Source organism: Neofelis nebulosa, chromosome 6 (genome assembly GCF_028018385.1).
Source record: "Neofelis nebulosa isolate mNeoNeb1 chromosome 6, mNeoNeb1.pri, whole genome shotgun sequence".
In the NCBI taxonomy this organism is placed as follows: Eukaryota; Metazoa; Chordata; class Mammalia; order Carnivora; family Felidae; genus Neofelis; species Neofelis nebulosa.
In genome coordinates, this window is record NC_080787.1 from 39,596,255 (window position 1) to 39,622,012 (window position 25,758).

At 53.9% G+C, this 25,758-nt stretch overlaps 1 protein-coding gene across 4 annotated transcripts in view; it reads right to left on the minus strand.

Moving 5' to 3' along the window:
• Window positions 1-4,242: 4,242 nt before the first annotated feature.
• MDGA1 (MAM domain containing glycosylphosphatidylinositol anchor 1) overlaps window positions 4,243-25,758 on the minus strand; it is a 57,559-nt gene continuing 36,043 nt past the window's right edge. Inside the window, exons 4-17 of one of the 4 annotated variants that reach the window (XM_058733786.1) lie at window positions 23,139-23,335; window positions 22,187-22,319; window positions 21,667-21,936; window positions 18,923-19,252; window positions 16,014-16,310; window positions 14,894-15,178; window positions 13,009-13,108; window positions 11,980-12,233; window positions 11,715-11,738; window positions 10,521-10,673; window positions 9,939-10,073; window positions 5,642-5,772; window positions 5,320-5,428; window positions 4,243-4,597 (exon numbers count right to left, since the gene is read on the minus strand). In XM_058733786.1, the coding sequence (XP_058589769.1) occupies window positions 4,506-4,597; window positions 5,320-5,428; window positions 5,642-5,772; window positions 9,939-10,073; window positions 10,521-10,673; window positions 11,715-11,738; window positions 11,980-12,233; window positions 13,009-13,108; window positions 14,894-15,178; window positions 16,014-16,310; window positions 18,923-19,252; window positions 21,667-21,936; window positions 22,187-22,319; window positions 23,139-23,335 (2,510 nt within the window). In that variant the 3' untranslated portion in view covers window positions 4,243-4,505. Of the gene's footprint in view, window positions 4,598-5,319; window positions 5,429-5,641; window positions 5,773-9,938; window positions 10,074-10,520; window positions 10,677-11,714; window positions 11,739-11,979; window positions 12,234-13,008; window positions 13,161-14,893; window positions 15,179-16,013; window positions 16,311-18,922; window positions 19,253-21,666; window positions 21,937-22,186; window positions 22,320-23,138; window positions 23,336-25,758 lie in introns of all 4 variants that reach the window. The other 3 variants (XM_058733785.1, XM_058733788.1, XM_058733787.1) reach the window with 3 other exon arrangements.

Consider the following 25,758-nt stretch of genomic DNA (forward strand, 5'->3'; position numbering starts at 1 on the left):
GACAGAGAGCAAGGCAAAGGGGTGAGGACGGGGTCGTGTGACTACAACGACCCCAATACCTTTCACCCAATAATGAGGGTCTCCTGTTGTGCTTTTACCTTGGTGGTGGGGTGAGCCTGGGCATGGAGGGGTTGGCTTTTCTCTCAAGTCTATGAGGCCTCAAGGCTGGAGCAGTCCCCTCCTTCCCCTGCCCCTTCTGGGTTGGGGATAAAGGCCTTGGTGAACTGGCCACCTGGGGCAGGAAGGGTGCTTGGAGGCCACAGGGGCAGAGGGCCCTGCAGAGTCGAGCTGAGATTGTGATTATGGGTGCGGTGGAGGGGGGTGGGGAGGTGCCAGGAGGGAGGGCACGTCTAGCGGAGCCCCTGGGAAATGAATGCAGGTGACATGAGGGAGGGGTGATGGTGGACAAGTGCCATCTCTCTGACCTCAGCTTTCTCACCTGTACAGTGTGGGCACTGGATTAAATGGTCTCTAAGGTCCTTTCCAGCTCTAAGGGTCCAGGGATCTCTAGGAAAGAGTGGTCCTTCTACTCCAGCACATACCCTCACACCTATTCACACGCCTCACACACACATTCCCTCACACACATTCATATGCACACCCCCCCACCCTCACCCTCACAGACACACAGCCTCACACATAGCACTGACTCAACAGAAAGGGGCGTGCTATCTTGCCTGTGGAAATGAGGAGGGCTCCCCAGAGCCCAGAACCTCAACCAGGGGCCCCACAGGGACTCCCCAGTGCAGGCTCATTCACCCCATTCCTTGGGACAGACCTTGGAAACCCCCCCCCCCCAACCCCCTCGAATCCAGGGAGAAGAAAATACAAGAATTTGTACACTCTCACCCCTGCCCTCCTGGTCCTTAGGGATAAGTCCACAGGATGAGGACACAAGGACACACTGACCTTCATTCGGAGCCCAGGCTCATGTGAAGACAGAGGGCAGGGAGGGGAAACAGTCCCTTCTGTCTGGGAACCTGGGCAGTAGCTAAAGCCTGGGTGGGCAGAGGGATGCAGCTTTCACAGGGCACCCAGGCCTGATCTGGGGTGGGAGGGGCGGTGGCCTGGGATGAGAGGCCAGAATTTGGGGCAGGGAGGGAGCACCTTTCCTAGAGCAGGTGCCCAGTCACATCTGTACCAGCACCCAGAGACAGGGCAGTCTGGCTGCCAGCAGGAGGCAGTGGCCAGCAGTGTGACACCCTCGGGGCTGTAGAGCACGGCTTCCAAGGCTGGCTCCACCCCAACTAGCCATGTGACCTTGGGCCAGCCCCCCCCACCCCTGCTCCTATCCATTTACAAGGTGAGGGGCTCAGACCTCTGAGGCCCACCCTGGCCATGAGAGCCTGAGCCAGCGAGCACAGGGAGAAAGAATGAAAGGGAAAGAGGTGGCAGAATATCCCGGAGAAGGCAAGTGGGAGGGGCATTCTAGGAGATGGGCGTGTGGTCCGCAGGCTTAGCTGGGCACCCTGGAGGGCTGTCTGTGGTCCCAGGGCAGGACAGCCAAGCTGAGACTTCCCCTCTCCTAACTGTACAGCACCTGGCCCTAGGGGTCTCCCCAAAACATCAAATCAGGGGCAACAGGGCTGAACAAACCCCAACACCATGAGGGCTGACCCTGGACTCCCTGTTTTAAGGCCACAAAATGCCTCAGCCACCCTGACCCAGAGGGCGAGACTGCCCCAGGGGGAGATGCACTGGATCCTGCCAGCCTGGTCTCCCCTGGGCTGGGGGTCTTGATGGGCCACCTACCAGCACAACGGTGCTGACACCCACAGGCACTCAAAGACACACACAGCACAAGTGACACTGATACAGAGGTGCTGAATCACAGGCACACACAGATGCACAAAGACACTCCTTCCTTGCAGACCCCATCTTCCCCCCGCCCCCCCCCCCCACACACACACTGACTGGCACACTCTAAAGTGCTCTCATCGCACACTGTTAATGCTAATACACAGTGACACCCACACTCCCTGCAGACCTGCCTGCACCGCGCGTACACACACACACACACACACACACACACCAGTCTCACCCATCCACACGTGAGGACCCAGGACCTCAGTGTCCCAAGGAGGAAGTACCTGGTGCTTTTCATCCCTGGATCTCCATACCCACCCCAGCAAGGGCACAAAGGAAGCACTTGGCAGGTGATAGGCCACTGGTTCCCACTCCCGGGTTCTTCTGGGGAGCTTTTAAACATTTCTGATGCCAGGCTGAACACCAACCAGTCCAATCAAATCAGAACCTCTGGGGGTAGGACCCAAGCATCATGGCTCTCTAAAAGACCCTCAGGTGGTTCTCTTCTGCAGCCAGGGCTGGGAACCACCGATTAATATCATCCTTCCCGCTGGGCAAAGCCCGCTGTGGTTTCCATAACAGGCCCACTTGTGCTGGGCGTTGAGGTTGGGAGCGGGGGTGGGGGAGAAGGTTGGAAGGCTCAGAGGAGGAGCTCACAGTCTAGTTGGGGCAGCAGACCCTGCACAGATGGGACAATTAAGGAACAATACCCAGCCGGCGTGATGGAAGTGTGTTCTGGGAACCTGGAGCCACTCGTTTCGGACCGAGGCTTTGGCTGGGCCAAGAAGGCAGCCGGGCTGGTCAGGCGTCAGAAGGCCCTGCTCCAGGCCTGGCCCAGCCCCCTGCCAGCTGTGGGTGATGATGATCACACAGGCCTGTCCTCTGGTCCCCTGCCTGCCTCTTGGCATTGCAGTGCTGCCCCTTCTGGGCAACTGTCCCTGCAGAACGCTCCGGGTGAATCCCTGTGACAACCCCCACCAAAGGTGCTTGCATTTCAATAGGGTCATCTGTAAACTCTTTGTCATCCAGAGGGGACGAAAGGTAGAAATTCAGGCGGTGGCAGGCAGCTTGAGACTACAGACTAGGGCCGGAAGTGGTATATTCCACCAGCCCCCTACAAACACTCGTGTCCCTCCTGAAGGCAGACGTGCATGCTGACATCCACAGGCACTCACTGAAACAGGGTTTAGACCCGGCCTCACAGACAGATATGTGTAATTGCACATGCAGACTCATATTCGCACACACTGCTGCCCAGAGACGTCCCCACAGTGCTACACAGACACAGCTCAGCCCACGCACGTGCACACATGTGCGTGCACACACAGCCACACGTACGCAAGCGTGAAGGCTCACCCTGGAAAGAGCTGGTCCTCATCTCTCCCATAGACGGCTGGTTGGGGTCTCATGGGTGATGTTGAGAAGGACTGGTCTAGATTCCACCCTGCCCATCTAGGTTCCTATCCCAGAACCCAAGGACAGGGAGCCCTTTCATGGATCAGGGCATGAGCTCGGCTCCCAGGCAACGTGGAGGCCAGCAACTGCCCCACCCTCTGCTGCTGCTCTACAAACCACCACACACACCCCCCACCCCTTCACGGACCCTGGGCAGGGAAGGGAACAGCCAACTAGACAGTGCTTTGCAGGGGCACCCCCTCTATGTATACCCTCCTATCCAGGGCACTCCTTCATGCCAAGTATATAAGAAATGAAGTTTCCACTCTATTCCCAAATGCCATGGGGGCACAAACTCACAAAAGCAGGCTTTCTCCTCTGCCCCTCTCAAAGTCAAGCCTCACCCCAGAAAACAGCCGGCCTCCACCCCTCCTGGCTCCTCGGAGATGCAGGTGGGTGCTGAATTCAGGCCAGCTGACTAGGGTGGGGACTGTGCTCTCAGGAATCCAGCTCCTCGTAGGGTGGGGTGGGGGTTGGATGGGGTAGAAGGGAAGGTGTCAGTCTTCAGACTGCCCAGGCCCAGGACCCTGTGCTGGGTCCCTTCAAAGGGGCACATCGAGGTGAGATATGACGTCCAAGGAACAGGTCAAGGGATCAGGGTGACCTGGGATCTCCACCTTCCAGCTCTCGCCCTGTAAACAGAGGTGCGTGCAACAGGTGCCTGACCTCCCTCGCCATCACCTGCACGGGGACATTCACAGAGCTCACAAAGTACCCCCTGGCCTCCTTTGACCCAGGCCTCCCCCATCCCAGGGAGTCCCAGAGTCCAGCCAAGGGTGGGGCTCCTGAGTCTGCTCCTCTGCTGGCTCCCATCTGGTAAAGCCACTGGGCCGGGGCTCAGCCTTGAGTTAGGAATGTGGGAAGGTCAGAAACACGCCACAGGTGCAGTTGGACAAGGCCTATGTGGCGCCGAGGTCTCTGGGGTGGTGGACGCCATTCGGGCGAGTCCCTTGTCTCCGCAGAAAAGAAGGTGCTGGCAGGTCGGATAGAAACTTGTGCTTTAATATATCTCTGTGTGTGTGAGTGTGAGTGTGTGAGTGTGTGCGTGTGTCAAACGACTGTCTCCAGGGCCTCAGCGCCGGGCCTCTGTCCTTGTTCTCTGCTCATCCTCGCAGCCAATGCAGGCCCCCTCCCTGGCGGGCCGGCCCTGCCCCTGGGCACCCCGGCTGGCGGGGGTCAGTCTTTGGTACGATGCGGACACTTTGGTGTGCCGGGGGCCGGGTGGGGGGGCCACGCAGCTCTCATCATCTCTGCAACGCCAAGAGGAAGATGACCATGGGCCCCCAGAGCTGTGGGTGGGGCTGGAGGGGGGCTCCACTGCCTGGCATCACCACCACTGTGACAGGAGAGAAAAGGGAGACAGGCCAGGGCTCTGATCAGCTCAGCATGTCAGGGACTAGCAGGCTTCCCCCTCTCTCTGGGGGACCTAAAGTGAGACACTGCCCTCACTGTGCACAGACATACTTGTAAGCACAGACGTCTGGTGGCGTGGGGTGGGGGTTAACTTTGAGCCTGAGAGGGTCCAAATCCTGGCTCTGCAGCTCACTGGCCTCAGTGGGCCTCAGTTTCCCCATCTGTAAAATGAGTCTAATAGTAAGTGCCACCCCAGAGGGCTGTCATCAGGATTAAATGAGATCAGATACATGTAGGGCTTTGTACTTTGCCTGGTACATGGTCATCACTCAGCAAATTCCAGCTGTTATAACTACAAACACCTGGCCCTGGGGGGTGGGGCACACGTTCACATCTGCACCCACACATACCTGGACGCAGACACAGGAGGCACTCGGGTACTGTAAATAACTCAGTAAGTTCACAGGAGGGCAGAGTTTAGTCTTCTCCTTGCCCTACATATGCCCCATAACCTGAGCCAACGTGGAGCCCAAGGTGGGTACCAAACACACCAACACCTGCTCAAATAGTCACTGACGCACACATCCCACCACCTAGTCACTCTGAACCACCATTCAGACACCAGCACCTTCTCCTGATACGGACAGGTGCCTACCTACACAGCTCCCCATAGATTCGGCTCCCCCATCCCTTCCCATCTGGCACCTTTGTTGGGATCCATCTGCTTCCGGGGACATTCTCCCTTCTTCAGCGTGACGTCATCTATGGCAATATCCCCCAGGTAGCCAGAGCCTCGAACACCCTCAAAAATAATCTGGGGCGGGGTCAGAGAGCAGGGATTAGGGGTGTTCTGCCAGGCAGAGCCCCCAATCCCTTCCCTTCAGTACACTTGAAAGCCCCCCCTACCCTGCCTGAGTTTCTCCCCAGCTCCCCAGAAAGAGCATGAAGTCCTCCTAAGTGCTCCCTGGTCAGAGCAATGGCCCAAGGGCTGGGAGAACCTCGGGGGCCCCCACACCCAGTGACTCACCTGGAAGGGCCCACTGGGGTTGATGGGCACATGGGCTTGCTGCCATACGTTGCCCTTATTGCCACTGAGGGACCAGGCGTGTGTGTCCAGGGCCCCTTTGTTCCGGGACCGCACCAGGAGGTTGAGGGAGCCTGTGGTGGGTATGAAGAGGGGGGGGCAGTGAGGTCTGGACAAGGACACCCCTACCCTTCCACATTCCCCAAACCCTCCTCTCTGCCACTGCCCACAGCACCATCCCAGACTGGTTCACTGTCCCATTTTCCCGGGGGAGGGACCTCCACACAGGAAAGAGAAGACAGCAGCAGGGCTTCAATTCATCAGGACAACTTGCAAATTTTCGTTCATTTCTTCCCTTCCTTTTTTTTTTTTTTTTCATGTATATTTATTTTTTAGAGAGAGAGAGACAGAGCGTGAGCAGGGGAGGGGCAGAGAGAGAGGGAGACACAGAATCCGAAGCAGGCTCCAGGCCAGCTCTGAGCTGTCAGCACAGAGCCCAACGCGGGGCTTGAACCCATGAACCGTGTGATCATGACCTGAGCCAAAAGTCAGTTGGACTTAACCAACTGAGCCACCCAGGTGCCCCTCTCCCCTTCCTTTCTAGTCAACTAATCCTCCCCCCACCCCGGCATACACACACACACACACACACACACACACACACACACACACACACCCCTTCCTCCTCTCAACAGTGGAGTTATCCCAGGGCAGCAGGGCCTATGACTGAGCACAAAGCAGGATTCCCAAAGCACACAGGGCATACCCCTGGCAGGGCATGATACATGGGATGATTTCTGGAGGCATAGGGATGGACTTTAAAATTTTAAAATTTTCAATACTTATATGTATGTTTTAAGAAATGAATAAAGCCAGTCCTTCCAACTCACAGTTTCTCTAATACTGATGCTTAGGACAAAGCTAAGACAAGAGGAGTGAGTTTCTTTAAAGAGAGATGTTAGTATTTGTGCTACACAGCCATGGTAAGCACAGTGAAAGTACAATTTTGAGGGCATTAGACGGAGGGTGCTGAGGCCCATTGCCCACAGCCACAGAGGCCTGGAATTCTGGAGGTGCTGGGAGCCCCGGAAAAGAAGGAGGGAATCATGGCTTGGCTAAGAGCACCCAGGCGATGTCATGCCCCTTCCTGGCTCTTCCGGCCCACCTCAAGCCCCTAGTGATGTGAAAGACCTGGCTCAGAGGGAAGGGGAATCAATCTTAGACAGTGCCCAGTGGCTGGCATTTCCATGGCTCTGCCCACAGACAAAGGCACACCATCTGTGACACCAGATAGACAGACCCCCGGTGGGAGAGAGCCACCAAATGTTACCTGCCTGAGATGAAAGGAGTTGGCTTAGACGGAGGAGAGTCAGCGAGACACAAGGTCTGGGGACAGCTGGTGCCCAGAGCTGCCAGGTGGGGTAGCAGAGGAAGGAAGAGGAGGGAACTGGACAGCAAGAAAACCCCCTCCCAAGCAGCAGAGCTAGGCCTGGGTGGGGACCCTCACCGACAGATGGGGCCACGACAGGGCTGCAGCAAGCTTCCAGGGGGCCAGGAGGCAAGCCCCAATACTTTTCAGGCTCCTCACCAGCTCCAAAGGGGCCTTTCTCTCTTCCCTGTCCTGGAGCTCTTCCCCCTGTTCCTATCCCCCTCAATCTCCACCTTTTCTTCTTCCTCCACCACCCTGCCCCCAGGACACTAATGGGGGAACCCCTCCTTTTTACTACTTAAACAAAAATTGGGTTTCTGTCCTCTCCCCTGAGCACCCCCTCATCTCCAGCATCTCCCCTGCTCGGGGGGCTTCCGGACCGCCTTTCACAGGGATCAGCAAGGGCCCAAGACCTTCAGCCTCCCTTAATGGTGGGCCTGCTCACTTCATTCTTCCCTATCTTCCTTGCCTCCTGCAAAGCCAAAGTGGACTACATGCTGGAGCCTAGATATACCCCAGCTTTCCAGCCTCTGGGCTCTTGCTCAGGCTTTTCCAGCTGCCTGAGACTCCCTCCCCTACCACATTCCCCTGGCCAAATCCTTCTTGCAATGTCCTCTCTTCCAAGAAGTCTTCCTAGGCTTGAGTTGGGAGCCCTCTATGTGTCCTGTGAACCCTGGGTGCTTCAACTGCAGCCCTCCAGGCCCAGACCACTCTCTGCTCTGTGGTGTGATAGTTATTGGGATTAACATCTCCTCCTCATTTGACTCTTTGAGGGAAAGTCTGCATCAAACTGGTATTGGTTCTCAATAATTAAATGCTGACTGAAGAACCTTTCATGACTATCCTCACAACTGAAAAAGGACTTTCATAGAGCCTCATGGTTAGAAGTTACTTTGGGTTCATGAATCTCAGACCTCCCTCTCATTCATTCATTCAACTAATGAAGCACCACTACGTGCCAAGGGCTGTTCTAGACACTAGATATACATCAATCAATAAGACAAAGACCCCTGCCTTCCTGGAGCTTACATTCTATTGGTGATGGGCATGATAAAGATAACAATGCAGGGAAAGGAATAAAGAGGTATTTTAGTTGGGGCTTTCAGGGACCTCTCTGAGGAGGAGACCTTGAATGAGGGGAGGAGAAGAGTGTTCCAGTCCAGGGAACATCATGAGCAAAGTCCTCTAAGGCAAGAACCTGCCCTGAGTATTTAAAGGAAAGCAAGGAGCCCAGTGTGCTCAAGCTGAGTAGGAGCCAAGGGGGAGAGTGGCAGAAAATGAGGTCAGAGAAGGAGGCAGGGACCAGATCAGGTACTGGAGGCCTAGAAAATATGGTGATGAAGAGGGCAGGGCAGTAACATGACATGGGACAGGGGGCCCCTCCATGGCATCCCTACTGGAAAGTCCTTCTGTCCAGATCTGATGCTTACAGAGTCTTCCTCAGGAAGGCCAAATGAGGAGCCAAATGGAAACGACAGGCCTGGGCAGCGCAGGGCTGGTCACCCAACCCACCTACCCCACAGGAATCTTCCCACAAATTCCAGACCCAGCCACGAGTGCATTGGTCTGGGTGGATGGTCTGGAGGTCCCAGTGGACGCAGAACCTTCCATCCTACCCCATCCTGGCTAATCAGTTCAGCATGACTCACTACTTTAGCTGGGGAGACTTGTCCATAAAGAGCCATAGGTCTACTCTTGCTTAAAGTCACTTCCTCTACTGTGAAACTTTCTGTGGTCTGATAAGGCATGATTCCCAAGATGTACAGTTCAGAGGGAGAAGCAAGACACAGAACAGTGTGTATAAAAGGGGGCAAAATCAAACACACATGTACTGGCTTCTGTAGGCATAAAGCGTTTCTGGAAACTTGCCCCCAAGTCTAAGTGCAGTGGTTGCCTGTGGGAAAGGGTTCTAGGCAGCAGGAGGACTGAGAGGAGCAGGGGGCTCTCATTATGTACCTTTTGTACCTTTGACCCATGCAAAATACATGGCCTGTCCCCTAAATAAGTGAACAAACAAATAATAAAAATTTTAAAGACTGTCACTTCCTCAGCAGAGTTTTCCATAACTCAGCCCCCACAGTCAGTCCCTGTTACCAGCTGTCTTGGCCCCTGTCTTGCTGTGGACATGTGTCACAGTGGCTGCTCAATCTTATCTGCTGCAATTAGCTGTTCAATGCCTATCTCTCCCACTTGACTTCAGGTGCCCCGAGGATGGGAACTGGTCGGTCCTGTTCGTAGCAGCACCTGATGCCTGGCCCCAGAGCAGGAGCTCTGGAAGTGACGGCTGAATGATGAGTTCGTTGATTAATGTGACTCTCCTACCATCTCTTTCCAAGGGCAAATGTACACCCACACTTAAGAAGCAGGACTTCCCCTCATTGCTCACAAAACAGCACCCTCCCAATTCTGTGTTTAGGGCTTCGGGGAGGAAGACAACTCGGGTTGCTGTGTGATCTCGGGGAAAATGCTTAACCTCTCTGATTTATATGGTAAGACCGCCCTCACCTGTTGGTTGTGAGAGATAATGAGACCACGGAGACAGAGCTCCCAGGAGGTCACCTGGCACCTGACAGGCACTCAATACATGCAACCTCTTACCTGTTTTCTCCGTCTCCTCCAAGACTTGCATGTTGTCCGGCTGGAGCCATTTTCTTTGCAGACTCAGGAAGCCTTCATCATCTCAAAACCTCAGACAAGCTGGCTCTGCCTTCCTCCCTTGCCCAGATTCTGCCCACACCCCCTCCAAGGATATGATTCAGCTAAGCTGGGAAGCCCAGGCCTCACATGGGCCAATACCCAGCCTCCTGTGGACTCCCTCTCTCCTCCCAGCCCCAGCAACGCTTGGGTAGACCACCTGGTGCTCCGACTCACCAATGTGCTTCCCGTACATGTGGTAGAAAAAGGAGACGCAGTAGAACTTAGCGCTGGAATTGTACAAGGGACTCACCAAACGGGCTCGGTCCCCCAGTTCCCGAGGCCTTGATGTCTCAATGAACATGTAGTAGCCTGTTGGGAAGGGGCAGATGCACCAGCAGCCTCCGCCTCACCCCACACAGGCCTCTTCCCCTCTGATTCCTTCACTGCCTTGACTTCATCTGACCCCCACGGCACCTTGTCCTCCCTGCCTCACAGCACAGCACCGGAGTCTGGGCCAGTTCTGAGCTCTACTGTACTCTCTCTTCTTCCGAATCCCCGTGAGGACAGAGTTGTGTCTCCCCCTCAAATTAGGGTTCCTTGAGGCAGGGTGCTGTCTCCCCTCAGACTGGGACTCCCTGAGGACAGGGCTGTGTCTCCCCCCCCAGACTGGGTCTCCCTGAGGGCAGGGCTGTGTCTCCCCCTCAGACTATGGCTCCCTGAGGGAAGGGCTGTGTTCCCCGCCTCAGACTGGCCTCCCTGGCACTAGACCCCTCCCTGATGCTGTCCTTCATTCCTTGCAGCAGGCCATATCCTCACCCTCAGGGGTACCGCTGATATCAGTGGGGGGACCGGTGTTGGGGGAGCGCTTGGGATTCTGGGTGAGGGCGTTCTGCCGTGTCCAGTCAAAGTTGTCTGTCAGGTCCTGGGTGTAGCCACAGATCTTCTCATCTTCAAAGTGGCAGGTGTTGTCTGCTTTGGGGTGAGGGTGGGGATGAGACAAAGAGGGTCAGGCTCCTTGGGTCCCCTGGTCCAGCTTTGCCCTCCCTGGCCACCCCAAGGCAGGTCCCGTGCATCCAAACGGTGGACCCAGGATCTCAGGGCTTGAGAAACCAGGCAACTGGGCCCCTGACAAATTTGTTCCCAGAACAGAACTTCTTAACCTTTGTGCACCACAGACCCTCTGTCATCTAGTAAAGGCTAAGGACTCCATCTCAGAATAATAATTTTAGATGCATAAAATGAAATACACAGGGTTACAAAGGAAATCAATTATGTTGAGATACAGCTGTCAAAATATTTAAAAAACAAATCTGTGTTGTAATAATAATAATAAGTGGGCTTCTTTATTATCTAATTAAATAACAAGATCTAGTGTTGGGTCTAATAACTGCTGTGATTTTGAAGTTCTAATGAATGTTAATGATATTTAGAAATAGCTGTAACAACTTTAAGGTGATGTGAAAGCACCAGGTTTGTACTGATGACAAAGTCACAGGTAGTGATGTTACTACTGCGGTTTGTCGCCTACGTTCATCACTGAAGGAGATGTTAAACTTCTGCTAGAAGTTAGGGAAAATGAAGAAGTAACTGTATGCCCTTCTATGTTCCAGGATCACAGACCCCCCTGAATTCTATCTATACACAGATCCTTTGTGGGGAGCAGCTTCCTGGGTCTCAGATTAAGTACCCCTGCCAGAGAGAACAGGGGATGTGGATTAGCCTGGTCTCTATTTTTCTTTTAAGGACTGTGAATGGTACTGGCTGAAGAGGAAAGGCCCTGAGTTCAAGACATCTCCCACCCCTGACCCCCCTACCCCCGCCACACCACCTGTAAGCCCCAGAATAAATCCTGGATATACATGTCTCCAAGCCCAGCCCTGTTCCCCTTGGCTTCTCCTTCCAGCTGCTGGCCTCCACCCATTTTCTGAGTATCTCTCAGGGTCTTTTCCTCCCACCACGGGAGTTTTTGTGTCCCCAAAGGGAAGAAGAAGTGGGAGGGAGTTGTCTCACCTGACAGGTTGGGAGAGTTGATGGCTGAGAAACAAAGTAGGAAAACCAAGTCAGAACTGAGGTGTGGGACTGCACAGAGGGTGCCCAGGCTTGGCACCAGGGGACAGGGTTCCCGAAACCAGGACTGGGGTCCAGAGGGGTGACAGAGTAGAACACGACACAGTGGGGGGACCCAAGCTCTGGATCCATGTAGTGAGGTTGGAAGGGGTCCCCAGGGTATGGGATGGGCCCCCCCCTTACCACCACCACCACCACCACCACCTACGCTCTGTGTAGTGAATGATGCGGGAGGCCATGTCACCAGCCCCGAAGGTGGTGTAGGGTGTGAGGCGGACCTCGTAGCTGTGGGGCACACGGAGGTCAGTCAGAATGTACTCCAGCAGCTGTCCCTTCTCCACGCGCCGCACTGGGATGGCCTTCACCATGGCGTTGTGCTGATTCAACTGTAGATACAGGGAGTTCCCAGATGCCCAGCGGGCCACACCCTCCACCAGAGCACCAGCCCAGGCCCTGGTGAGACTTGGAGGGTGGGGTGGGGGCAGTGTCAGGGAGCAGAAAGCATAAAGGACTAAGAACCCAGACCCTCAGTTTCCCCATCTGTGAGATAGGACAATCACTCCTTCTATGCCTGCCTCCTAGAGCTGTCTTAGTAAGCGATAGCAACACGTACAAAACAACAAAAGTGTGCTAGGCGCTATTCAGAGTAATTTGCCATTATTAACTCATTTACTCCTCAAAATAACACTTTTATGAGGTGGAACATTATAATTACTCCTATTTTACAGATGAAGAGACTGAGGCCAAACAGATGCAGTTTGCCCTAGCTCATACAGAGCTGGATTCTAGCCTAGGCAGTCTGCCCCAGAGCCACACTTTTACCCTCCACACCTAATGCCCCTTGGGCAGAACTACACCGAAGGAGACTATACAAAACATCCGCATAGCTCTGGCCTTGCATTCTAGAGATCCTGTGGACGAGACTGACCCCACACCCCACCTTAAGCTCCTGACCCAAGAGCAGATTCTACATTTTGGGAACACAGCTGGTGGCTCTGCCCTTTTTCCTGTCTGAATCCAGCAGACCCAGCTCAATTCTCAAGCCTGTGCCCAGAGCAGGAGTCCAGAGGGGGCAGGTCCCTAGAGCCTCCCAGTTTCTGCTGCTGTGTCCAGAACACTTTCTAGGTCTGAAGCGCTGTCTATAAGGGGGTCAGGCCCTGCCTCCAACCCCTTCCCATGGCTTGATGGACATTCCCAGGGTCAGCTTGCACCCGGGCCCCTGTCCCCCTTGGCCCACCTGGCGGACACTGAGTCTGTAGTTGAGCAGGGGGTCGACAGCGTCAGGCTCCCTCTGGGTCCACTGCAGCACATAGGAGTAGTTCTTGGACAGCTTGTGGCTGCGGGTGGGGTTGGGGGTGTCGAAGTAAAACTCCGGGCTGTAGGCTTTGGCTGAGAGGATGGGGATGGGGGCGTGGGGCCGGGGAGGGTGGGGGATGGGGAGAGATACAGAGAGAGGGAGTGCCGGAAAGGGAGACAGAAGAAGATGGCGAGGAACAGAGAGAGGGCATGGGGAGACAAAGAGAAAGGGAATATAGTGACAAGAGGAGACGGTGGGAGAGGAGGAGATTGGGAGAATGAGGTGCAGTCACAGGGAAGGTGGGAAATGGAGAAAAGGGAGATTGGGAATTCCAAGAGGTAGTATTGGTGAGAACAGAGAGGAAAGGCCAAGGAAAAGCCAGAGAAAAGAGAAATTTGGGAAGACACGGGGGAGGGATATTAGAGAGGACACAGGGAAAGAGGATGGGGAAAAAGACACAAAGAAGGGTAAGGATATTGAGGTACAAGGAAGAGAAGAGAAAGGAGGACAGAGAGAGACAAAAAGGTGGGGAGACAAGGAAAGTATGGGAGAACAGGGGAGAGGGGAAGGAGGTGGGAAATGTCACAGGGGCCTCTGGCTGGCAGGGCTGGGTGGGGTGGGGAAGGGCTGGGAAGTGACCCGTCCTGGCCCCCTGCTGTTGAGTGAGGAAATCCAAATGAGGACTAAAGGGGCACCCAGTCAGTAGGGGCTGTTGGGAGAGCTTGGGGTGCAGTAGAAGGGCACAGGCACAACTGTGGCTCTCCTCCTGGGGTGCTGCCACCAGGTCTAGCGGTGGGAACCAACTCTCCCTCATGAAGCGGGGGGGGGGGGGGGGGGGGGGATCAGCAACTCCTTTGGCCACTATGCATTCCCCTCGGCTCTCACCTCAGCCCTTTGACTCACCCAGGCCCGCCTGCAGCCCCAAACAGCCCAACCGGGAGTGACTTGATGATGAGATGGGCTGAGAGGGATTTCTGGGTACCGAGGGGCCTGAATCTGTGGGGTGACAGCTCAGGAAATGCGTGCTGGCAGGACTAGAGCCACCCACGACGTTCCAGAGAGGCTGCTGAGGGTCGTCTTCTCTCCTCTAAGCTACAGCTCTGGCCCCTCATATTGGGCCTGCGGTCACGAAAAGAGGGAGTCCCCCACCCGCAGCTTCTGGGGCCACGGATTAAAGAGGAGGGGCTTGAAAAGTGATGGCTGGGCTGGAGCGGTGCCCAGGACTTGAGTGGGCGGGTTTAAACCTGGTGTGGGTGGGGCTGGAGCGTACCTGCTACCAAAAAAAAAAAAAAAAAGCAAGAAATGGAGAGCTGGGATTGGACGAGGGTAGAAGGGGTGAAGCCTATGCGTCAGGCAACTAGGGCCTAGGCGTGGTGTGGGCGGGTCTTTAGAGGGAAGGGCCCAAACTTGGTGCTCCAGGGGCTGGAGGGGAGAAGCCTAAACCGGGGGAAGGAGGGGTTTGAGACAGGCAGGGCTGTCCGAGGCCAAGGAACGGGGCTGAGCTAAAACGGGGGCGGGGGGAGGGGGGCTTAGGACACGTACAAGCGGACCTTGAGACGATCTACACCTGGAGTGGGCGTGGGCGAAGGGATCTAGCCTGTCTGGAGGGGATCTGGCTGTAAACGACGTCATGGTTAGGTCCGGGCGGCATGGGCGGGGCCTAGACCTGGCATGGGCGGGTCTTGGGAAGGCAGGGGCCTGAACCCAGTACGAGCAACTGGAAAGGGGCGCGGCCCAGTCCGGGAGTGGGCGGGGGCTGGAGTTGGGGCGGAGCCTGGTCCCAGGTGGGCGCGGTTGGGTGGGGCGGGACCCACGGGACGCTCACCCGAGACCTGAAAGAGGCAGGTGGCCGAGCCCACGTCATTGGAGATGCTGCACTCGTAGCTGCCGCTGCTGTCGCGGGTGACGGCGTCGAGGCGCAGTTCGGAGTGGTCGGGAGCCTCGGCGGCGACGGGGACAGCCGGCGGCGGAGGCAGCAGCTGCCCTTTGAAGCGCCACACAGCCGAGGCGATACGCTGGGGGCTGCCTCTGAGCAGCGAGCAGCGCAGCAGCACGGGCCGGCCCAGCGCCTGGCGCACATCCTGGGAGCTGGGCTCCACCTCCGGCGGGACTGGGGGTGGGGGCGGCGGGGGCGGCGGTCAGCGGGGCCGAGTGGGGTTTGAGGAGCGGCCCCATTGAAGGCGACGCACTCGACCCTGCTCCCGCACCCCGCAGCCTGGAAGGATCTCAGAGCGGATACACGCTCGCAACATAACACAATGGCCACGCTCAGAACTCCCTGACCTGCAGATACCCACCCCCCTCCCGGCCATTTCCTCCAGCCGTGCTTCCCAGACTGGGCCTTTAGTCTTGCCTCAAAGGGTCCCCTCACCCCACCGTGTAGTGAAAAAGCAGCATAACGTCGGGGTTTAGAGCATGATCCCCGGAGCTAGTTGCCTTAGGTTCAAATCTCAGCCCTGCCTCAAACTAGCTAGTGAGGCGTTAGGCAAGTTACTTATCCTGGGACTCGGTTTCTCTATTTGTAAAAATAAGGGAATGATAGAGTCTATAGGGCTGTGGAGGGTTAAATAAGTTCATGCATTAAAATGCTCTTAGAGTAGTGCTTGGCACAAGGTGAGTTAACTCTCATCGTTATAGTCTCAGACACAACGTGCTCCCTTGAGAGTCTTTCAAACTCCCGTGTCTACCTGTCAAAATCAGTTATTCTTTGCTCACTGGGTCCCTGGGAATGCAGATGGGGGTGAGGGGCACTTGGTATTGGAAGTGTGACAAGGGTCAGACTTCCCACCTTAGAACACGGGGGTGGCAAGGTGTTAGGGGTATCCGCAGTACTTGGAGGGGGCTGGTTGGACTGGAGTGTACGAAGGGGTGAAGAGGGGGGCAGGCCAGGCTGCTAACCGGGAGGGACAGCTCTGATGTGGTCCAGGTGGGGCGATGGGACTCACACTGCACGTTCAGCTGCACCTGGGCCTCGCGGGGGCGCACGTTGAAGCCATTATACCGTGCCGTCTGGCAGCGGTAGGTCCCACTCATGTCGCGGCTCACGTGCTCCAGCCGCAGCTTCCCGTCCGGAGTCTCCTCCAGGGGCAGCCCCGAGGGCAGCAGCGCTGCCTCCTTGTCCACGCGGGACCAGAGCACCGGCGGCCGCGGCTTGCCTCGAACCTCACACTGCAGCTCAGCGGGCGAGCCCTCCCGCACTGTCACCACGGCCCTGCCCTTGGGCACGCTGATGGTGGGCGGCACTGCGGTGGGGAAGCGGGTAGGAGCAAGGTTAGAGCTCCCCGCTAGCCTCTGCCGTGAGGCTTCTGCTCCCCTCCCCCTAGGAGCCTCCCTCGCGCATCCCAGATGTCCCAAAGATCCCTCAGCATCTCCAAAGCACAACTCGCCTCCCCCCATTCTCCCCACCTCCTGCACCCCCGAGGGTCTCCCAACTCAGAAAAAGGGCTGAAGTCATCCTGGCCTATTCCTTCTTTCCCTTTACCCCAACAAAAGGGGGTTCCACTTTTAAACAGTTCTACCAAAGGATGCCTTCCCTCAACCCCCTCTCTCCTGCCCACTGGCCCTGCTCTAATTAAAGCTTCCATCTTGTCTTTTGGAGTGCTATTACAGATCGCTAGTCGGTCCTCCAACATCCTTACCCCTCCTCCCAAAGTAATAGAATGTCTGGAGTTTAGCAGGGCACACAGCCAGAATAACCATGATGTCCCCTAGCCTGCTAGCTGTGGCCATGTGACCAAATTCTGGCCGATGGGATGTGACAGAAAATAAGGTTCTTCACAGGGAGAGGCTGTGCCCCTCTTCCCTTCCTTCTCCTTGCAGGCTGGAATGCAGATTGATGGCTGCAGCTGGGACTGCCATTGTGGACAAGGCGGTGCACGCTAAGGGTAACAAGACAAGATGGAGCCTGGGGCCCTGAGGATTTGGTGGAGCAGAGCCATTATTCCAGCCCAGACTGCTCACTTTTACCAGAAAAAATAGTACACATCTACCTCATTTAAGCCACTAGTAGCATTTCGGGATTTTCTGTTATTCACCGCCAAACCTAATCCAACCCAACACATCACCCAGCTGGAGAGTCTTTTAAAGACTTCCATGGGGGCGCTTGGGTGGCTCAGTCGGTTGAGCAGCCAACTTCGGCTCAGGTCATGATCTTGCACTCCGTGAGTTCGAGCCCCGCATCGGGCTCTGTGCTGACAGCTCAGAGCCTGGAGCCTGTTTCCGATTCTGTGTCTCCCTCTCTCTCTGACCCTCCCCTGTTCATGCTCTGTCTCTCTCTGTCTCAAAAATAAATAAACGTTAAAAAAAAAAGAATTTAAAAGACTTCCATGGGTCCCATCCCACATGACATGGACCAAATTAAAATGTCCGACATCAAATATGAATTATAAATAACTCTACAAGGCACGCTGAGGTCCAGTTATCTAGTTAGCATAATTTATACTCTGTAAACATTTATACATGTGTTGGCTTTAATTTTACAGTTTTCTCTTTGTATTTTGGAGCCAATTAATTTCTTTTTCTGGGTCTGAATCATTTCCACAAGCCCTTAAAAAGCTTCCGTGCCGCAGGCATCAGGCTGATGAGCCAAATGAAGGAAATGGCCCTGCGCCCCGTTGATTTCCCTGTTTCTAAAACATCCCAGCTCCCCAACCTTCTGTGCCCTCACACGCTAAAGGGCTGTTGTCTCCCTGCTCTGAGGCTGCAGTGCCCTCAGGTTAAAACTCAAACTCCTTGCGTCTGCAAACAAGGGTCCTGTTCCCGTCTCTGCCTTTCCCACCTCATCTTCCCTCTCTCGTCCTGTATCCCAGCTATGGGATCCCCTTGTAAGGGATACTCTCCCCGGACACGAAGTCGTCTCCCTGAGCAAAAGTCAGGATTTGAAGGCACCTCCGAAGCCATCTGGTTCAATGTCTCACAGAGGTTAAACGGAGGCCCAGAGAATTAAAGAGGCTTAGTCAAAGTCAGCCAGCTCCTCAGTGCAAGGGGCTAGGGGCTGGAGATAAGATTCTAGAAACTCTCTCCAAAATTATCCCTTCCAAACTTCCGTCATGCATAAAATGAAAACCCTTCAGGTGTAGCTCTAAAGTCAGACTGCTCGTGTTTGAATCCCAGCTACACCACTTATTGTTTGTTACCTTAGGTAAGTCTCTTAAACTCTCTGAGCCCGTTTCTTCATCTCTCAAAACTGATGATAAACTATCCCATAAGGTAAACCATGAAGGTAAATGACATCAATATGAAATCATCAGAACACATAGTAAACACTCAATAAATGTTAGTCATTATTTCATTATTCTTATTTATTATTATCGGAATAAAGACCCAAATCCCTGCATGATCTTGCCCCTGCTGGCCCCTCCACTCTCTCACATCTCACTCCATTCTCCCAGTCGCACTCTCCTTGGGTGCTCCAAATGGCCCATGCGCTTACCTGCCCCCAGCGCCTTTGCACATGCTGATTCTTTGGCCTGCCTTTCTCTTCCACCCTCCCTTGTTCTCCTTTGCCTAGTAAAACCTGCCCCTCCCTCAGATCTCAGATCAAACATTCTGAGGAAACTCTTTCCTGACTCTCACGTATCACTGTTTGCAGTCATATATTTATCTGTGAGACTATCTGAACAACGTTTGCCTTCCCACTTAGTTCAATGTAAGCAGAGCTTATCTGCCCACCACTCTACCCCCGAGCCTAGCACAATGCCTGGCATATAATAGGTGCTTAATAAATGTGTGCAACATGAACAAATGGTGTTCCCCTCACTGTGGCCTCCTTTTTTCAAGCTACTGTCCCCACCTCCCCTCTATGGGCCTCTCCAGCTCCCTCACACACACACCCCATGCTGCTTCAGCTGCCCACCTGTCTCAGAGGAGATGTTGACCTCGACGCTCAGGTCAGGCACTGGTGCCCCTGGGAAGGAGGCCACGCAGAGGTAGGTGCCATAGTCACTGAAGTGCAGGTCAATGAGCTCTAGGCTGCTGGTGACGGCAGGCAACTCAGGGTCGTTTCGGGTCACCAGCAGCCTCTTGGACATGCGTGCCGGCTTGCCATTCTTGAACCACTGGTAAGTCACCTTCTCCTGGGGCACCGCATCCACATGGCATGACAGCTTCAGGTCTTGGCCCAGCTGTATGTTCTCACTCTCTTTGATCACGTCTGGGGTGATCTGGAACGTAGCATTCTTCATGGCTACAGGTGGATGGGGAGGGAAGGGTGGCTGGGGCTGGCCCAAAGCCAAGGCTCTATGTCCCACCCCCATCCAGACCCAGCTTCTCTCCTTGAACCAGCCCTCCCTGCAGGCTGGGGGCTACAACCCCATCCCACCCCCAAGAGAAACCATCACTTTACTTGGAAATTGTTCTGCTTGTTCAGATGCATTTTGAAAAGTTCAGAAAAGCTGGCTGCAGAAAAGTAGGTTTAGTAATTGTTCTAGCCACTGTTGATTGAACATCCACTATGTGAGAGGCACTGTTCTAAGCCCTTTACATGGGTTGACTCATTTAACCCATCCCACAGTCTTTGAGGGAGGCACTTTCCTGTCCCCATTTTACAAAGGACAGAACTGAGGCTCAGACAGTTTAAGGAACTTGCCCGAAGAAGTAGCCAACCTTGAATTCAGACTCAGCCTACGCTCTTAACGGCTGTGCTGCTTTATTTTTGTTCTTTTCTAAACCTTGAATATGCAAAATACAAATTTTGGAAAGATGTGCCAGAATGTACTAGTACTTCTATCTAAAGAGTGGAACTGAGGGGAAATTTTAATTTGCACATTTTATCCTGTTGTCCTGTTTGAGTCTTTGCAATAAGTTTGTGTAATTTTTATAATGAAAGCCTAATACGGTAATTTTACATGACGTTACATAAAAACACAGAATTTGGAAAAATGAAAGGTCTAGCCTTTTTTGAAAAGTCTAAATGTTAAAAAAAAAAAAAAAAAAAAAAAAAAAAGAGGGGCACCTGGGTGGCTCAGTCGGTTAAGCGGCCGACTTCAGCTCAGGTCACGATCTCACGGTCCGTGAGTTCGAGCCCCGTGTCGGGCTCTGGGCTGATGGCTCAGAGCCTGGAGCCTGCTTCCGATTCTGTGTCTCCCTCTCTCTCTGCCCCTCTCCCGTTCATGCTCTGTCTCTCTCTGTCTCAAAAATAAATAAAAATTAAAAAAAAAAAAAAAAAAGAAAGAAAGTTGGAGACTTCTTTAAAAAAAAAAAAAAGAAAGAAAGAAAAAGAAAAACCTGAATATTGTCTGACGTAGCCAAGAGGTAGACAGCATTCTTAATATTTGGGTGCTGATTCAATAGGTCCATGGCACAATGGCCATGAACCAGGACTGGCCGGGGCAAAGCAGGCTGTATGTCACCCTAAGAGGTAACCGTAAGTATCTGATGTAAATTGCAACCTCACGAACCCAGGTTTTAAAGGCCCCGAATGTAATTAGGTGGAGAAAACTAATCTGACAGAAGAAGAACCATCAGAGGAAGAAATAGCCATCAGCAACAATCTGGCTACTGTGTTTCTTGCTCTGGTTAAGTAAAAAGTCACTGAGAGCTAGCTTCTTTTTGTGAGAAGAGTCAGAGAGAGACTGGTTGGTGAGGGAAGAACAAAAGGAAAGTCCATTTCATCAGAAGATTCTCTACTGAATTTGACAGAAGCTGTACTTTATTTTCAAGTGCTAAAGAGCTGGAATCAAGCCGAGATCTTTAAAATTTTCAAATAAACAACGAACAAACAACCTAAGGTTACTCCTAAGTCAGAAGAATTTAAAGTTCTCTCTGTAAAGCACATGAGCAAAATCAAGATCACACGGAGCAGCTAATGAGGCTGAAGTTTCATAAGGGAAGTGTTTGTACTTCATTTGCGCCCCCAAGTTTTGTATCATTTTTACATTTACTAATTACCTTCAGACTCACTGACACGCTTTGCTAATAAAGATTTGCATATGAGGTATGTGTAAATGTATGTTACTTTCATTTAACTCCATTAAAAAGGTAGAAACCAGGGGCGCCTGGGTGGCTCAGTCGGTTGAGCGTCCGACTTCGGCTCAGGTCACGGTCTCGCGGTTTGTGGGTTCGTGCCCCGCGTCGGGCTCTGTGCTGACGGCTCGGAGCCTGGAGCTTACTTTGGATTCTGTGTTTCCTCCTGTCTCTGCCCCTCCCATGTTCATGCTCTATCTCTCACTGTCTCTCAATAATAAATAAACATTTAAAAAAATAATAAAAAAAATAAAAAGGTAGAAACCATTGTACGGGAAGAGAGGAAATTTCTCTTGCAGACTGGAATGTCCACATTTAGCTTTTCGCAGCCTCAGTTTCCCAATCTAAAAAAAAAATGTAGGTAATCAACGCCAGCCCTTCTCCCTTCTTCCATTGTTGAGATGATATTTGGGAGAGGAGATTATAAATAAAACGTTCTACAAATCGTGGTCCTGCTGCCCGCGGGCAGACACCTGAGTTGCGGGGAAATGACAGTGCCTGGAACACGCCTCCTCGGCATATCTCATCCCCGAAAAGGAAGCAGACAGGCCCCTTTCCTAGGTCACTGGCAGTTCCTGGAGGACAGGGACGCTGTCTGCCTCCCGAGTCCCCTCCCACCCCTCTTGACCCACGTACATCGCACCAGCAGGTTGACGGTCTTCTTGGCAGGATTGCCCACGTTGTTGGTGGCTGTGCAGTTGTAGTAGCCAGAGTCCCGGGCCTGCACTGAAGGGATGCTGAGGGTGCCGCTCTGAGCCAGGGCACCCAGGGGCAGCGGGCCCGGCCCGTGGGACCACTGCAGCTGGGGTAAGGGATCACCGCCTGTCAGCAGGCACTGTACCGTCACATTCTCCCCAGGGTTTACCACCAGAGTTTCATTCACAGACAGCTTCAGGGCTGGTGGTGCTAAGAGGACAAGGAGGTGGGGTCTTAGGGGACCAGGAGGCAGGGCTGGGGGAGGGGTGGGGTCCAGGGAAACCATGGGGTTGGAGAAGGCCTAGAGGGAGAAGAGAGGGGAGAAGTCAGGGAGCAGGCGTGGGGGAGGAGGGGACGCACTAATGGTGACGTGCCTGGAGTCCTGTGTGGGGTGGGGCACTTTCTCCTGGCTGGGGAGTGAGCCAGGTGGGCAAAGGGCATGGGCAGGGCAGTCCTGTACCCGTGGTGTTGGTGAGCCGGAAGGTGATGGCCTTGTCCGGGATGCCGCACACGTTGCGTACAGACACCTGGCAGGTGTAGCTGGCGTAGTCCTGGGGCCGCAGGTTCTTCAGCTTCAGGACCTTGGTCTCCCCCTAGGGCAGGAGCACATCACTGGGCTGAGGGGCCTGCTTGGGTCTCTGGGGATCCCGCACACAGTCACCCAGCACCAGCGGCTGAAGCAAATTCCTATTTTCATTCCTATCTTTCCAACCTCCACACCGTTTATCCCCAGGGAGCCTGAGCCTGGGATGGATACTGCGCTCTCTGCTTGAGCTTGAGCGTCTCTGGATGCGATGTCCTGGTACACACAGCCAGGACCACGCCTCAGCTTTCCCGCTCTGGGAAAGGGAGGATAAGGAAGGAATCCTGCCCTGTCTTACAACCTATACAGACATGGGGTTGGCCCACAGGCCACGTCCACATGGGGAGCTTTGACAGCCACCAGGGATAGCCACCTCTGAAAGACTCCCCTGGCAGGACAGATTCATCACCATCTCCTGGGACTGGAGGGGACCCATGGGAAGCGCAGTCATCTCTCTGCCCCCCAACTCCTGCTGTGCCTGCCCAGGAGCCCCCCCCCCCCACCATGTGCATGCAGGGATGACACATCCGCCCCTCGGGGGTGACTTTTCTAACAAGCGATGTTCCAGGAAGACACGCGGCCTTGGGGACTCTGCTGTCCTCACCACTGCTCCCTGACCTTTCTGTCCTGATCTCATCTGGCCCAAGTTTTCTGAAGCCCAATCAGAACGCATGCTTCTGAGGTCAGAACAGAATCATTAGAGTCAGGGCAGCCCCTGGAACACCAGATCATGAGGCCTCAGTCCCCACGTTCCCCTCCCTTGCTGGGTGCACAAGGAAGAGTGTGGGGGGAGCCGTGAGGAGACGGGCCAGCTGCCGTCCATCCTGACCTGGGTGTAGAGGGGTTCATAGATGTCGACCCCATTGTCCTGGCTGTGGGACAGGGTGTCGGAGCCCCGCTTCCAGATGAAGCGGGCAGGCGGGTTGGAGTTGACAGTACAGCGCAGGAACACCGTCTTCTCCTGGTAGAAGTTGCCTCGAACGTCGCTCACCGTCTGGTGCACCGTCAGCACAGGCTCATCCAGGTCTGCAAGGACAGAGCCCCAGTGAGGTCAGGGCTGGGTGACCCCCACGGTGGGGGGCTTGGGCTCCTGGAAGCCCCCCAGGAAAGCTAAGCCACCCTCAAGGGATGCCTCCGGAGAGTCAGATGCCGTCCCAGCCCTGCTTGCTTGACCAACCTGTTAGAGGCAGGGGAATGGACTTCATGGCTTCCTAGCTGTCCCTCACAGGAACTGCATGGGGGTGTCTACCTTCACCCTCCCATCATGGGATGGAGGAAGCAGGGCACACTGGAAATCAGGGCACTGTCCAAATCCAAGGTTACCTGTTAATTTGCAGTGTGGCCTGCCTAAGTCCCTTCTCTCTCTGGGCCTCTTTCTTCACTGGTAAACTGGAATCACATGGAGATTTTCTTTTTTAATACCAAAGCCTGGCAGAGCTCACTGATGGTGTCAGAAGTCACAAGAATGATTGCCTCTAAGGAGATTACTGAACTGGGAGGGAGCATGAGGGAACTGTCGGGGGTCCTGGAAATGCTCTTGACCTGGTTGGTGTTTACATAGGCATACACATAACAATTCATTGAACTGTACATTTAAGATTAGTGCACTCTAGGGGCGCCTGGGTGGCTCAGTTCGTTAAGCGTCCAACTTCGGCTCAGGTTATGATCTCGCGATTTGTGGGTTCAAGTCCCTCATCGGGCTCTGTGCTGACAGCTTGAAGCCTGCTTTGGATTCTGTGTCTCCCTCTCTCTCTGCCCCTCCCCCACTCATACTCTGTCTCTCGCTCTAAAAAGTAAACATTTAAAAAAATATTAGTTAACTCTATTGGATGTAAGTTAATCCTCAATAAAAAAAAAAAAAAAAAAAAAAAAAAAAAGTTGAAAAAATCCCAGGGCGCCTGTGTGGCTCAGTTGGTTAAGCATCCAATGTTGGCTCAGGTCATGATCTCACAGTCTGTGGGTTCGAGCCCCACGTCGGGCTCTGTGCTGACAGCTCAGAGCCTGGAGCCTGAGACAGATTCTGTGTCTCGCCCCCCACCCCCAACCCCTGCTCTCTCTGCCCCTCCCCCACTTGTGCTCTCTCTCTCTCAAAAATAAATAAACTTAAAAAAAAAAAAAAAGAAATGAAAACAATCCCAATGCTGGCCCCACCCCCAATTACATCAGAATCTCTGGAAGTGGGACCCAGGCATCAGTATTTTCTTTATAAGATCCCCTAGAAGGGGCCTGGGTGGCTCAATCAGTAAAGCGTCCAACTCTTGATTTGGGCTCAGGTCATGATCTTTGCAGTTCCTGGGATCAAGCCCCATGTCAGGCTCTGTGCTGATGGCACAGGGCCTGCCTGGGATTCTCTCTCTCCCTCTCTCTCTACCCTCCCCTGTTCACACACACACACACTCTCTCAAAATAAATAAATAAACATTAAACCAAAACAAGAGCCCCTAGACATTCTAATGTACAGCCAGTGTTGTGAACCACAGGAATCAACAACCCACAGTCTAACATCCCACAAGAGGCATTCCAACATCCCGTCACTCTTTCCTTGCACAGCCCCCTTGGACAGAAGTCATAACAAAGACCATGGGTGGAGGTAAGGCATTGATGACACCTAAGCCATGCCCGCCAGCCCCTTCCAGCACCAATAACTCAAAAAATGATCCTCAGCCCCAGGGTTTGGCAGGCCCTTGGGTGGCTGATGGGAGACAGAAGGGTCTAAGGTTCCAGTGGCCACCACTTGGGGGTCTCACCGGGGGGCGTGAGGCATAGTTAATGGGTAGAATCATTGCAGAAATTAAGATGGTGCCAGAGAGGCCCCTTGGGTTGGCTCTACGGTTTCTGGGTACCTAGGGTCAGCCTGGGTGAGCACAGAGGCAGGTGGCAAGCAGTAAAATAGCCTCTTGGGGTTAATGGGGTATCTCCATGGAAGGTAGGTAGGGACTAGGGGCTTCTCATTCAACCAGCAGCAAGGACTGAGGGGTGCTTGGTTATGTAGGTGGTGGGGGTAGGGAAGATTCAGAGGTACCCTTGGGACAAAAGCAGAGATATGAGGTCCTGTGGGAAGGGCACTGGACCAGAGTCAAGAGCACCTTTGCAGGTGAACAAGTCACAAACACAAACCCTTGGTACTTCATATCATCTTGTGAAAAAGAGTATAATCCAAACTGTCCTGCCCTCCCTGACCTTTTTTTTTTTTTTAAGTTTATTCATTTTGAGGGCAAGAGAGGGAGGGAGGGGTAGAGAGAGGGAGAGAGAGAATCCCAAGCAGGCTCTGCGCTGACAGCCACACAAGGCTTGAACTCACCAACAGTGAGATCATGACCTGAGCCCAAACCAAGAGTTGGAGGCTTAGCCGACTGAGCCACCCAGAGGCCCCTCCCTGACCACTTTAGAGGGACGTTGCAAGGTCCATACAGATTACAGACGGATATGTGTGAATTGTATAGGATGAT